This window comes from Camelina sativa, chromosome 13 (genome assembly GCF_000633955.1).
Source record: "Camelina sativa cultivar DH55 chromosome 13, Cs, whole genome shotgun sequence".
Classification (NCBI taxonomy): domain Eukaryota; kingdom Viridiplantae; phylum Streptophyta; class Magnoliopsida; order Brassicales; family Brassicaceae; genus Camelina; species Camelina sativa.
Window position 1 is genome coordinate 19,776,283 of NC_025697.1, and position 14,902 is coordinate 19,791,184.

Below are 14,902 nucleotides of genomic sequence, written 5' to 3' on the forward strand. Positions count from 1 at the left end.
AAAAAAAAAAAAAAAAAAAAACAGAACAAAACATCATTAACATATAATTTTGTTTCCTTGTTATGTGAAGTGTATCAAAGGATTTGTGTAATTATTTTATGCTGTTGCTTCTTGCTTGTGAAAGAATGCTTAGATTGTCCAGAAAAGAACAATACCCTCTTTTTTTTTGCGCTAAAATGAAGTATAGATAGAATGTCCATAGTAGTTTCTGAGTTTTCTGAAATATTAGTATTAGTGGAACCTAGGAAAATAAATTAGAATGAGAACTGTAAAATATTTAGTATATAAATGTAACGTTACACGTTCTAACTTCTAACACATACCATTGGAGTCTTTCCAACAAAGCTCATAGGATGAGGTGGAGCTGTGCTCTGTGAGACAGAAAGTGAATGAGTTACCTTTGCTCTGTGAGACAGAAAACAGATCAAGTTAATTAATATAAAAAAATAGATTTAAGTTTTATACACATGAAAACTTACTTTCTCATTAGTTCCATCTTTCTTATTTTGTCTGGACAGATCTGACATTAAATTATTCATTATGCAGGATTTTAACTTAGATGCACCATGCGACTGAGTAAGGTTGTTAATCTCTGATATAAGAAAATGAAGGGCTATTGATTTCTGGAAATGCTCTCTTATCGTGTTAAAAGATAAGATCAGTCTTTGAACACAAAAAAAAAAAAAAGATAAAATCAGTGTTGATGTGCTAATTTTTCGTATTGAAAAACTTATTTATAGAGGTCATAAGTCTCTTGGGGTTAGGTGGATAGAAGATTTGAGAATAGGTTTTTGACACGCTAAATTTTAAAAATTGAGAATATCGTTTTTTTTTTCAATTTGTGGTTGTTATGGAATTAATATTTTATATGCAATTAATTTAGAATCTAAATTAGAAAATGCTTTATAGTTTTCTAAATAAGTTTCCAAAAATATAGGGCTAGTTAAAACTTAAAAGTTTCAGAAATTAGTATCCGATGTATATGGAATAGTAAAATCACTTCGGGAATTAGTATCCCATATTTATGATTTGAATATATGCAAAATCTCAGAATTATTAGTTAATAGTTATATACCCAAAAATTTAGGATTCGTAGTTAATTTTGTTAATTTCCTAGATTATAGGCACCATAAATATTCGATCAACCATAAAAAATTTGGAATAGATTTTATCTATATAATTTTCATTTAATATTTAATATTTTTGATTTAATCGAATAAATATATAACCAAATAACCCATATTTAGTTTTTGGATAGGTGTCCGAGTGTTTTGATTTCGGGTAATTTTTTTAAATTACCCGACCCAATAACTTTTAATGTCATATTTAACCTTTAATGCAGTTGTTTTCTGGTTGTTGGCATCGGGAATATTTTCGTTCAAAAGAGAAGTTGTACTTCTTTTTTATTAATATAGAGATATGAAAATAATTAATTATTTTTAATATAGTCAATAATATGTATATCCAAAAGTAACAAATTTATTTGATTAATATGTGATTTAATTAATTATAAAATTATAAATTTAGCATCGTTAAAATTGTTTGTATTTAAATATTGTTCAAAAGTTATTTAAATTCATGCATTAAATTTAAGTTAGGTCTTAAGAGTGTGTAAAAGTGTCAAAGCACTAATAGGTAAGCATGTTTACATGTTTGCAGCTTCTTCAAACTTGTATGTATCTGCTAACTCTGTCGTAAAGTTCAATGAGCTGAATGAAGGTGAATGGTCCGATCAGATCCGGTTTACATTGGGTATAATAGCTTTAGACTCTTTAATACTAACGGATGATGAACCTGCGCAACCATTATAGCTCCAAAACCAAAAAAATCTCGTTATGAGATTTGGGAGCGATAGAACAGGCTGAGTTTGAACCTTATGAAAATGACGATAGCAGAAAGTGTTAAACCATCTATGCCTAAGACAAAGAAAAGAAGAGAATTCATAGAAAAAATTAAGGAGTGTTCACAATCTGATTTGGCTGACAAGTCGTATCAGATTGTAGGAAGTCTCATGAATGAGCTTACTACGAAAAACTTTTACTGGTCTCAGCCAATTCATGATCGTGAGACCCACATGTCTAACTTGGCACCAAGGTTGTCAACCTTGGAAATGGAAGTTCATGAAAATTTCTTGGTCCAATTCATTATGAACTTTCTACCTTTTGAGTTTAGCCAGTTCCAGGTGAATTACAACATCATTAAAGATAAATGAGAATTTAAGGAGTTACAGACTATGTTAGTTCAAGAGAAAAGAGAATTAAGAAAATGAAGCATCATATTGTCAATCTTGTGGGCTATGGATATGATAGCAGCAATAAAGGAAAACCAAGTAGGAAGGACAAGATAAATGATAAAGCTATCATGAAAGGTCCTGAAAGTCAAATCCATACGGAAAAGAAGTGTTTCTTTTGCAAGAAAATGGGACACTTCAAGAAAGACAGTCCGAAAAGAAATGCTTTGTTCGAAAAGAAAGGTATGCAACATATTTATGTTTGCTCGGAACTGAACTTTGTCGAAGTGCCTAAAAATACTTGGTGGTTAGATATTGTTGCTACTACTCATGTGTCTCATATTAAATAGGGATTCAGTTTGATTCAGCCCATAAGAAGACCTGAACATTCTTGTTCATGGGAAACAGAATGAAGACACAAATTGAAGGCATTAGGACTTATAAGTTGATCTTGGACACTGGATGTCATGTAGGTCTTGAAGGGTGTCTCTATGTACCTGAGTGTGCTAAAAATCTTGTTTCCATTAGTAGGTTCCATAATTTATGTTTTAATTTTAGGATTGGACATGGTGTTTTCTCATTGTATGGTGTTTTCTCATTGTACTGAAATGATTACCTTAATAGAGGTGGTATTTTGTTTGATTCACTTTATCGTTTCAATCTTGATATAAAGTTTTTTGAATCTTTGTTTAATATTGAAAATCAAGGCATTAAGCGTAGTGCATCTAATGAAAGTTCAGCTTTCTTGTGGCATCAAAGACTATGTCACATTTCTAAGGAAAGAATTATGAGGTTGGTAACAAATGAAATTCTTCCTCACTTGGATTTTTGTGATCTAGATATGTGTGTAGACTGCAAGAAAGGAAAGCAGACTAAACACATTACAAAGAAACCAGCCACAAGAAGTACTCAAGTTATTGAGTTAATTCACACCGATATATGTGGTCTATTTGATGCTCCATCTTGGAGCGGTGAAAAATACTTTATCACCATTATTGATGATTACTCACGTTATGGTTATACTTATCTGTTGAATGAAAAATCTTAGTCCGTGAATACTCTAGATATATTCATTAATGAGGTGGAAAGGAAATTATATAGAAAAGTAAAAGTAGTGCGGTCTGATAGAGGTGGTGACTTTTACAAAAAAATCATCGAAATGGACAATCTCATGGTCCATTTGTGAAGCTACTTGTGCACAGTATACAATGCTTGGTACTCCTCAGCAGAATGGTGTAGCTGAGAGGCGGAATCGTACTTTAATGGAAATGGTTAGGAGCATGATAACTAATAGTTCTTTACCCCTTTCGTTGTGGACATATGCATTAAAAACAGCAATGTATGTCTTAAACCGGGTTCCTAGTAAGGCAGTTCCTAAGACTCCTTTTGAACTGTGGACAGGAAGGAAAACCTAGGTTAAGACATCTACGTTTTTAGGGATATCCAGCAGAACTAAAACCATATAATCCACATGAAAAAATACTTGATTCGAGGACTGTCAGTGGCTTCTTTATTGGCTATCCGGAAAAATCAAAGGGGTATGTATTTTACTGTCCTAAGCATAGTACGAGAATAGTTGAAACGGGAAATGGTAGGTTCATTGAAAATGGTTAAACTAGTGGGAGTGGTTTACCAAGACAGGTGGACATTCAAGAAGTTCAGGTTGAAGTTTCTTCACATGTTGTCGTTACACCTAAGGTTGTTGTTCCTATTGTTTCAGTACATTCAAATGAGGCAATAAAACAACATGATGATGTACAAATCCCAATAGATGAATAGACTATTAATGAGATTGTTGCTATTCATAAAGAAAATGGTGTACCACTAGAACCATTAAGGCAATCTGAAAGGAAATGAAGATCTGCCATTCAAATGACTATATGGTTTATGCTGTTGAAAGTGAATGTGACTTAAGCATTGACAAAGATCCAAACATATTCTGAAAAGCCATGGAAAGTGACAATTCTGAAAAAATAGTCTATTTCCGCGAAAGAAGAAAAAAAATCTATGGGTGATAATAATGTTTGAGACTTAGTAGAGTTGTCGAACGGTTTCAAAACCGTTGGTTCTAAATGAGTCTTTAAGACTAAACGCGACTCAAAAGGTAACATTGCAAGATACAAGATTCAGCTAGTTGCCAAAGGTTTTACCCAAAAAGATGGCATTGACTATAAAAAGATCTTCTCTTCATTTTTGAAGAAGGATTCTCTCGTTATAAAGAGACCTTCTCTCAAGTTTCAAAGGAGGATTCTTCTACAACAAATGTATTTGCAGGAAGACTTGTGCTCTTTAATTCTATCTAAACCAAATATTATACTATTATGAATAATTTAATTCTATCTAAGGAAAAATATGTGTTCCTTGCTGCTATATGCATCGAGTTGTTGGAGATTAAAGGCATTTGTTCTCCACATCAAACACTTTTCGCCATCATATGCATAGGCCGAGTTGTTGTAACAGGATTTGCTGCCAAGCCCAATGTTGTTGTTGGATCAGTGGATAATTTCATGTTTCCAATAGGAAGGAAATTGTTGTTTCCTTTGCCACATTGAAATTTGGTTTCCCTTTCACAACCACCAGAAAAGTCAAGTCATGGTTGATCGGTTGTCTGAAACCAGGAACACACTTACAAGGCATTTTGTCTTGGTTTTCATTGAAAATCGTAAACGATTCACAAGAATTAAAAACCGCACATCTATCTCTTGGGTTGAGACCATATCACACCCCACATCTGGATCTCAACTAACAAAATGTGTAGCATGAACTGCCCCGAAACATCCATGACCAAACCATATGTGGTATAGTTCTCTACTGAATAAGTGATGTAAGACTCCTCTAGATTCAACTTGAAAACCAAGGAAATAGCCTCATTGGCGCATAGACGCTTCATTTTTGTTGCTGCGACGCTAACCCAGTGATTCCAGAGACTCCAAACCTTTCTTCATTTTCACTCCTAAATCGTCTGATCTTGCAAAATATCGTATTGACCAGCGAGTCAACTCTTACGTTCTGACCGACGAGAGTCCTTTTGATTTACAATAATTTTAATCTCAATTAATTCATAATGATGTGTGGACTAACATTTTGAAAATGTATCTTTGAGATTACTAGATAGTCCGATTCATAGATAATTTGTTACTTTAACCAATTCATACTAGATTAATCAACTAACAGATAATTTTAACTTCAGTCAAAGTTTAACCCGGGTTTATAGTCAACACCGGATCATACGGATATATTTTAGGCAACGGAAACAAAAAAGTGTGACCACAATTTGGCAAACACATTTAGGCAAAACGGCAGCTAAAAGTGTGACCACAATTTGGCAAGGACCGAACATCTTATCTACTTGCTTCGTAAAAAGTAAACGGTACATAACACATAACACATTAAAGCCACGTCTAAGCTAATATATAGTCTAAACGACACATGCTAGCTCATGCAGTAAAGAAGCTGGACGCCACGTGTCACTCTCAGTCTCATCTGTTTACAGAGATCTTTGGAGTAAGAAGAAGTCTAGAAACAGAAGTAACCTTCTTCTAAACTCGTATATATAGTTATCTAACCCAACACGCAACAAAAAGAGAAAGAAAAGAAAAAGAAAAAAATACCTGGAAGGAAAAAAAAAAACTAAACCGAAAGCGAAAGCTTGAAATCTTTTTTTTTCGTGGTTTCAAAGTTAACAAGTTTTTGATTACCAACACGTAAGAATAGCGTGAAATCTTGATTAATAGAGCTGTCTCTGTATTTATAATTATTGTATTCTTCAATCTCGTGGTTCTGCAAATTTTGATTACTTGAAAACAAGCAGAGATGTGTAGTTTGGCGACAAATCTTTTACTACCATCGACGATGAAACCAACTTTTCCACAGAGACAGAGCAGTAATAGCTCACTCTGTGTTACCACTAGAAGATCCAAGATGAATAACAGATCTATTGTTCCTGTGAGTATCTCAAACACTCTGTTTTCAAAGTTTTTGTTTTGTTATTATTTTCATTATTTGTTTGATTTTGAAACGTATCTATGTAGATCTATTACTAATTCTGTACAATTTTAGGAATAGTAAAAAAATAATTTCGATTGGTTTAGTTTGATTACTCTGTTTTTTAGGGTTTATCTCTTCACGTTACGTCTTGTTTGAATCTAAAATTTAATGAAGTGATGAATTGGTAATTTGCAAAATTTTGAATGGATAAGGTCGCAAGATTGTTTGGACCGGCGATTTTTGAAGCCTCCAAATTGAAAGTATTATTCTTAGGAGTTGATGAGAAGAAGCATCCAGCTAAGCTCCCAAGAACTTACACTCTAACTCACAGTGACATAACCGCTAAATTAACTTTAGCTATATCTCAATCCATCAACAATTCTCAGGTAATCATAAATTCTCCCCTTGTTTGCAAGGTATATACGGTTTTTATAGTTCAGTAATCTAGGAGATTAATGGAAAATTTGGGTTTTGTGGGTTCAGTAGTTGCAAGGATGGGCAACTAGGTTGTTCCGGGACGAAGTTGTGGCCGAGTGGAAAAAAGTGAAAGGTAAAATGTCGCTCCACGTTCATTGCCATATTAGCGGAGGCCACTTCCTCTTGAATCTCATTGCGAAGCTTCGGTACTACATCTTTTGTAAAGAATTACCGGTGGTAAGTTTGCACAATCTTGGTAATAGTCTAGTGGTTAATGTCATGTATAAGTTTTGCCACTATGAATTTTTAAATGGCCAGAGTAAGATTCATATTCTATATGGTCTTTCACAACGTGGTCTAGTAATAATAGTGACCTTGTATATGCTAGGTAACAACGTGGTCAATTAATAATAGTGACCTATATGGTATGTAACAAAGTGGACTATTAATAATTGTGAGCTATTGCTTTATAGGTATTGAAAGCTTTTGTCCACGGAGATGGGAACTTGCTAACAAGCTACCCAGAGCTGCAAGAATCTCCTGTTTGGGTTTATTTTCATTCTAACATTCCGGAGTACAACAAGGTCGAATGTTGGGGCCCGCTTTGGGAGGCCACGTCACAGCACCAGCATGACGGAAATAGAACCCGTAAAAAGAGTGAAACTCTACCGGAGCTACCTTGTCCTGATGAGTGCAAATGTTGCTTTCCGAGTGTTAGCACGATCCCGTGGTCTCATCGTCATTATCAACATAGCAAAGCGGTAGCGGATGAGAATCTCGCGGATGGCATGTTGGGAAATTTTGGACCTAACGCTGAGAGATCGAAATGATAGATGGCATAACAATGTGTATTTTGTTTTTGTTTGGTGGTTAGGAAAAGTGGGGACATGACAGTTTGTTTGTTCTTTGTAAATTGGGTGTAAACAATTGTATCCTAAGTCTTGGTATCATAAGTTAGATACTTCTTTTGAGGTGAATAGTTGTATTAGACCCACCCGCGATGCATGTGTTTTGATTGTATGGTTATGAATAGAGATAAATAGTAGCATATCGTGTGAAGTCACCGGAAGACACCCTATCATTTTATGGACAATTTTCATTATCTTTATTGCCTCTACAATTCTGAGAGAGAGAAAAGATGTGTAGCCTTATGGCAAATTTGTTGCTCCCAGCAAACTTGAAACAAGATTTTTCAGACAAAGAGAGAGGTAGCTCAATCCCTTCAACCACTAGAAGTACCAAGAAGAAGAAGCAATCTATGTTTCCTGTAATAATTTCATTCTTCTCTCTGAGAAATGTGTTCAAATCTCTGTTTCTAGAAAACTAAGTGAACATATCTACTACTTGTCGTATCTAGATTAGATGCTAATGCTATTTTACTTTGCATCTGGCTTTTTTTTTTGTTTCTTTCGGTATTGTGAAGGTTGCAAGATTATTCGGACAGGCGGTTTTCGAAGCTTCTAAACTGAATGTCGTGTTCTTAGGAGTTGATGAGAAGAAGCATCCCTCAAAGCTCCCAAGAACTTACACTCTCACTCACAGTGACATCAGCTCAAACTTAACTTTGGCTATCTCTCAATCTATCAATAATTCTCAGGTAACTATATATCCACCGTTTAACATATGTATACACATTACAGTTAAAGTTAAGTGTTTGAAGTTTAGAGTTTTGCGTCTGATGAATTGTTTTTTTCCCCTGGTTGTGCCAGTTGCAAGGATGGACAAACAAATTGTACCGGGACGAAGTGGTTGCCGAGTGGAGAAAGGTGAAAAGTAAAATGTCGCTTCACGTTCATTGTCACATTAGCGGCGATCATTTTCTTTTGGACCTCACTGCAAAACTTCGTTACTTCATATTTTGCAAGGAATTACCAATGGTAATTTTTTTTCTTTAACCGAACTATAGTCTACGCGATTATCGACTTCTTAGGCAAAGTAATGGATCCATTTATTTTTGATTGATTTATAGGTGTTAAACGCTTTTGTCTATGGAGATGAGAACATGTTAAACAATTACCCTGAGCTGCATGAAGCTTGTGTTTGGGTTTATTTCCATTCAAACATCCCCGAGTTCAACAAAGTCGAATGTTTGGGTCCGCTATGTGAGGCTACCTCGCGCGGTGATTGTAAGACTGAGACGTGTGAAGTCCTACCGGAACCTCCTTGTCTTGATGAGTGCAGCTGTTGCTTTCCGATGGACAGCACGATCTCGTGGTCTTCTCACTCTCATGGCAGCCAAGGTCATGAAGAGGATGAAGATGTAGCTACGGCCGGAGAGAATCTTGTGACTGAGTACACGTATAATCGTAGTAAAAGAGAATAGTAATACAACAGAGACGTATCCTTCGATATTGGAGTAAATAATAACAAGGCGCGACTCAAACTATTTACGTCGTGTGCAAGATATCCATTAATGTATATTTTATGTTTTACGATCTTTGTGCTATAATATACTCTACAAGACTACAACTATATGTGAATCTACTCTACATATACATGTGTTTTAATCCGTGTGTTGATCATTTATGAAGAGTTCAACTATATGTGAATTTTAACGTCGTAGAAATATTAACATTTCGTATATCATTTATGAAGAATGTAAACATAAAATATCTATAGATTATTGTGGATTAGTGGATAGAAGGAGTTTTCGAAACTTTATTGCACATTATTATGTTAGGAGGAAACAAAAAAATACCTGAATTGATTCTACATAAATTACGTATATCATAAATGGAGGCATCGATACATGCAAAAACGTGAGGGTAATATTATGTGGTGAGGCAAAGACTAGTCTTTTTTTTTTTCTCTCACTAACCTATGGTTTATAAGGGCTATATTAATCCAACCCTTGATAGATTATCGGCTTGAGGGATAGATGTGGAGCCAGTATGTCTTCTATGTGGCTCTCATACTACAAGCCGAAATCATCGGTTCTTCGAATGCCAATTTTCCAGCTCTATTTGGGATAGTGTGACTCATAACATGGGTCTGTCAAATATCCCTCACTCTTGGGACCAAATTCTTCTCTGGCTACATACAGCTAAGTCGCCTATGATTAATAATTAGCTTTCCCTATCAAGTTTGGCAAGAAAGGAACTTTTGAGTTGTGGAAAGGGCGTAACCTTCGGTATCATCACGGTTTGTCTCTGCCTCATGTTACCATTACTAGGAAGATCTTGCTGGTGATGGAAAACAAAGCAAGTGCTCTCAAGAATTGGGATCGAGGGCTATATTAATCTATATATATACCCCAAAAAATTAAAAATTTAAGAATTCACCTATGGTTATTGTAAATTTTAGTTATCTCTCATCAACTAAGTTGGACAAAAATGTTCTTTTACACATATTACAAATTCTTTAGCAATATAATAAAATAAATGCTGGATTAACATGTTCCAATTATATGTTAGAAACAAGATAACTCCAGTCTAGTGATTAAAAAATATATTGTTTTTTAAACAAAAAAAAAATTATATGTTAGATTAACATGGCAACAAAACATGTATATATCAACAAGTTTATAAATCTATCGTGTTAAATCATATTGTATTGCAATAAGTTTATATTTTATGTGATAAATTCGTATGTATATAGAAAACGCATTCTATGGTGCGACAGTCCGTCTATCCGTCTATTAGAATGTGTAATTTGTACATGCTTCCAATTTGTACGGAGTCAATTTATAAAGTCAAAAACTAAATTTACTCTCTCCGTTTTCAATATGCAGTTTCTTCCTAATTAACCCATTATTATAGATTTTAACATATATTATGAAAAAAATACTAAAAGTTAATTTACAAATGCATTATTTTTTGCCATGTGCAATTTTTTATAACTCTAAATCATTAGTATTCAATTATTTTTCTTGAAGTTTATCATTCATCAATAAATATTGCATGGAGAAAAGAAAAAGATCTTTTTTGAACAAAACTGTTTTCTAAAAAATAGATTAATAAACATCAAAAAGAGTATAAGACTTATCACAAAAAAAGCAGTCTTATTTCACCTGCTTTTTTGGTGAAATTCGTATGTAAAACGAATTTCATTTTTTGTATTATCTATAATAAACAAAATTATTTAACTAAAAACACTTTGGATTTTTTATTTGAAACTTGGAAGCAATAAGCATAGATCGACATCATGCACTTTGGATTTTCTATGTATTGGAAGCAATAAGGGGTTGATCAACATCATAATTCTAATAAATCAAAATCGTTTTGGTCCTGCAGGTTCAATACTATTTGTTACTAGGACCACACCTTAACGTGAAAATAATTGAACTTAGATTAGTAAGAGAACTTAGATTAGTTGGTGCTCCTTATAACATTGGTGGTCCTTGTAACATTTTAACTCTAGGTAAGGAGAAATCTACATCTTACATTCTCCTTGCTGTAGATAAAAGTTTGAAAAAAAAAATCATATATACAGAAAAAAAAGAATTCAATCTATACATGGGAAAAAAAACTAAAGAAACCAGATCACACAAAAAAAAAAAAGCTCTCATCGTTAATATGACATTTTTAGTTGCTTCAACTAATTTTTGCATATTCATAAGAAAAGACTTCACAAAATCTCTGGGAGGTTTGGTTAGGAGGACTAACTAACAAAATCTCTGTGAATTAGCTTCTTCTTTTATCACCGGAGGAGATTAGAATTAAAAAAAAAAATCATGTCAACATTTCACCGGATTGTTGTTCTACCAAAAGATGATGCCCCAATTTCGCTTTCCCTGTTCTGAGAATGGAAACAGAGTGTATGTTACTTAATGATCATTTTCACATAGTTAAGATGTTAAGAATCCGACATATATATACGCCGGGTGTTCTTTACCTGAGATTTCGGGGAAGGGAAGACATTCCAGAATCTAAGGGTTTCATCTCCTGCTCCTGTCACAATAGTCTGCCATGGATACAAGAAGAGTGTTTTGATGCAGAAGACAGACAACAGAATAATGAGTACACAATTGTTCAATGAGGAGAAATAAAAAGACGAACCTGTCCATCGGGTGAGGCTGCAAGGTACAGAACGCGGAACGTGTGACCAGTGAGAGTTGCCAACTGTCAGAGTAACAGTTTCAATCACTAAAATCTCAAAAATTCAGCAATGAAGAAAAAGAAACCAAGATGAAGAAGAAAGAATTCTTACTTTAGACATGGTTGGATATTTCCAAACGACGATTTGGTTCTGGGAATATCCGTGTGTGCTCACAAGCTCATTCACGTTCTTGGACCACATCAGATTACACACCTGCGTGTATTAAGACGATTATTTAGATATATAACTGCGGTGTAAAATTTTGGTCGTTTATTCAAAGCCAGCATAACTGGGCTTACCTGACTGTTGGTGTCTACGCAACTTAAATGAGTGTTTGTCGTTGTGTTCCAGAAACGAATACATCTATCAGCAGTGCCGCCACCGGAAGCAAGAAGCCCGTGAACATGTGGTGACCAGGCAATGGCTTTCACTGCTGCGGCATGTTCACAGTATTTCAAAACCGGTTGTTTTGAATGTTGGTTCCATACAAAAAGCTGCAAAGATCCTAGAATCATCATTACCCGTGCTTGCAAAATTATGTTTGTTTCGTACACAAAATGAAGATATACCTTATTGTCATTTCCGCCTGATGCTAACTCGCGATTGTCAAAAGACCATTTGAGTCCACATACTTCGGATTTGTGACCTTTTAGCTTACTGACATGATCTTCTTGAGACCTTATGTCCCTCTGAAGTATTCTCTTGTCTCTACTACCAGAAGACAGAAGTGATGAGCTCCATGCCAAGGCTCCAACTCTTAGACGATGACCTTCCATTGTTCTTATGCTCTTGCATCGTACCGCATCCCAGATCTAGTAACAGAAAACACTAAGGGTAAGTTCTCCACAGAAAGATCATGACTCCTTCCTCATATCTTAAGGCAAATATCCATCTTAACCATCGAGGATCATGTTAATGCAGCCAATATGATTCGATGAACTAAACTAGTTATTGCACTCCTGTTAAACAACGTTTAGAGAAGCTACATTCTCAAGGACTAATCCCATTGTTTAATTCAACCTAGTCTCCGACATAATTCAAATGTGTCTTGATTATATCTAACCTGTACTGTTCCGCTACTAGTGCCAATCGCCAAATGTGTTCCACGTAGTGACCAACCCACAGAGCAAACACTGTCATCGACCCCAAGATCGCATAACTTAGTTACCTGCATATAGAAAAAAGAGATTCACACCACAAAAGACACTGCAGTTACCTAAGACAAGAATGAAACAGAAGTTACAAATTAGGATGAAAAGAAAAGAAAAGAAAAAAAACTCACCTTGCTACTACAAGCATTCCACAAGTACACGCAGTTCCCTAATCCTACTGCAAGAACATTATGGGCGGACCAATCTACGAGATTCAAGTAAAAATCATCTTGTAGAGCCGGCGCATCCAATACCTAACAACAACAAGAAGCCTCAACTCTCATCAACAGGGCAAATGAAACAAAAAGGACAGACATTGCTAATCAAACTGAATAAAGAGTAGACACTACGTTTCCCTAAACAAACAATCCAGTCCCCACTATCCAACAACTTCACAAAGAACTCAAGAGTCTCATAATACACAATTTCACACATGAAGATGAAATGTGGCAAACACAATCAAGAAACACAAGTCTCAAAAACCTGAAATCCACCAAACAATACAAAAATCCATCCAAGAAAACACAATCTAAAAACCCTAAATTCAACCCACAAACCCTAGAAACCCTGAGAAACCCCCAAAGCCCAAAAAAAGAATGAAGCAAATACTCACCTTATAAGGAGACCTAGGAATCTTCCTCGGCGACTTAACAGGACTAGGGCTAACACCAGGAGCCGCCTCATCAGAACCAAAAGGCGAATACAAGTCCAAAGACCTCTGCGTCTCCGTCTTAAACCTAAAAATATTCCGCGACGGAGAAAACCCATTAACAACATCGCTTTTATCCGGCGTCACCGGACCAAAAAGCGCCGTTTTCAAAAGACTCGCGTATGAACCAGCCCCGTCTTCTTTCCCATCCTTCTTCTTCGGCGAAGAAGATGCGAGATCGAAAAGAGCGAAATTGGAACCAGATCTACTGGGGATAAACCTATCTGAGTAAATAGGCTTCGAAGGAGAGTGGTAATGGTTTGAATCGATTAAACGGTTGATTCGAGACTCGAGTGAGACCGTCGGTCGATTCATCGACGGTGGAAGATTCAGCTGAGAATCTATCTTCTTCTCCGGTGTTGATTCATCTTCTTCCATGGCTGATTTGAATCTCTTACTGTTTCTTTCCTCCAGATTTGCGATTTTGGGTTGAGAAAAAAAAAATGAAACCTTTCTGTTTTTTTTTTTTCTTCACTAAAGCTTTTTTTTTTCCTTTCCCGGGAAAATTGTTGAGGGAAACAGAAAACGTCAAGTGAAATGGTGCGAAAATAAGGGGCAGATCAGGTGTAGTAGGGTTTATCGTAGTTTTAGACAATCATCTTTGTCCGTTATCTTATTGGACCTTTTAGTTGGGCTTTAATCTCGTTTCAATAAGCTTTGGCCCAATACTTTCTGTGAATCAACCAAATATACATTTTTTTCTTAATGGCTTAATTAACCAAATAATAACTCTTTTTTTTCGTAAAATTTGTCAGAAATTCTCTTTTGGAGATATTCTTTTTTTTTTAATACATATTCTTGGCCATTTTCATTTTTATCTTTTTATTATTATTTAGTAACCAATTTACTTTTATTTGCAAAATATTTAAATTAACAGATAAAATAAAAAAATTTCCCACAAAAACTTTTTTCTGAAACATGCATTTTTCTATGTTGGTGAACCTATGAATGTATGATGAAATGCCAAACAAACATACCTATGTTGGTGATCAGGTAGAATTCAAAAGGTTTTAACTCACTTATGATGTTGAAATATAAGAGATGTCAATCCATAAATGGTGATGTCAATCCATAGAAGGTGAATCTATGAATGTATGATGAAATGTCAAACAAACATACTCTATGATGATCAGGTAGAATGCAATAGGTTTTACTCTCTTATGATGTTGCAATATAAGAGATATCAATCCATAAAGGGTGATATAACCAAAAAGGAATAAGAACTAGACAAGTGCAATGAAATGAACTACAAAGATGCAAAACATAAAATAATGTAAAGTAACCAAGATGGTGCTCAATCAAACACTCGACCGTTTGCTTGGTTGAGTGGCTAGGTCAAGTGACTTACTACAAAGAAGAGAAACAATTTTA

The 14,902-nt window shown here is 35.0% G+C and overlaps 3 protein-coding genes and 2 long non-coding RNA genes across 5 annotated transcripts in view; 3 read left to right on the plus strand and 2 right to left on the minus strand.

The window, feature by feature from the left end:
• Positions 1-841, plus strand: part of LOC104737197 — a 1,616-nt gene extending 775 nt beyond the window's left edge. Inside the window, exon 3 of the long non-coding RNA XR_759705.2 lies at positions 547-841. This is a non-coding gene — a long non-coding RNA (uncharacterized LOC104737197). The remainder of the gene's footprint in view (positions 1-546) is intronic.
• Positions 87-565, minus strand: LOC104737196. Its single transcript, XR_759704.1, has 3 exons — positions 480-565; positions 324-405; positions 87-241 (listed from the first exon to the last, which is right to left on the minus strand). It is a non-coding gene; the product is annotated as an uncharacterized LOC104737196 (long non-coding RNA).
• On the plus strand, positions 5,810-7,697 carry LOC104737198 (protein STAY-GREEN 2, chloroplastic-like). Its single transcript, XM_010457307.2, has 4 exons — positions 5,810-6,175; positions 6,430-6,603; positions 6,704-6,871; positions 7,108-7,697. The coding sequence occupies exons 1-4, from the start codon at positions 6,044-6,046 to the stop codon at positions 7,462-7,464; spliced, it is 831 nt and encodes a 276-aa protein (XP_010455609.1). The 5' UTR covers positions 5,810-6,043; the 3' UTR covers positions 7,465-7,697.
• LOC104737199 (protein STAY-GREEN 1, chloroplastic-like) lies at positions 7,759-9,100 on the plus strand. Its single transcript, XM_010457308.2, has 4 exons — positions 7,759-7,901; positions 8,058-8,231; positions 8,344-8,511; positions 8,604-9,100. The coding sequence occupies exons 1-4, from the start codon at positions 7,773-7,775 to the stop codon at positions 8,955-8,957; spliced, it is 825 nt and encodes a 274-aa protein (XP_010455610.1). The 5' UTR covers positions 7,759-7,772; the 3' UTR covers positions 8,958-9,100.
• Positions 11,069-14,056, minus strand: LOC104737200 (protein FIZZY-RELATED 1-like). Its single transcript, XM_010457309.2, has 9 exons — positions 13,436-14,056; positions 12,954-13,076; positions 12,735-12,839; positions 12,241-12,483; positions 11,971-12,165; positions 11,783-11,884; positions 11,632-11,694; positions 11,468-11,536; positions 11,069-11,371 (listed from the first exon to the last, which is right to left on the minus strand). Exons 1-9 carry the CDS (start codon positions 13,907-13,909, stop codon positions 11,318-11,320), a joined length of 1,428 nt encoding a protein of 475 aa, XP_010455611.1. The 5' UTR covers positions 13,910-14,056; the 3' UTR covers positions 11,069-11,317.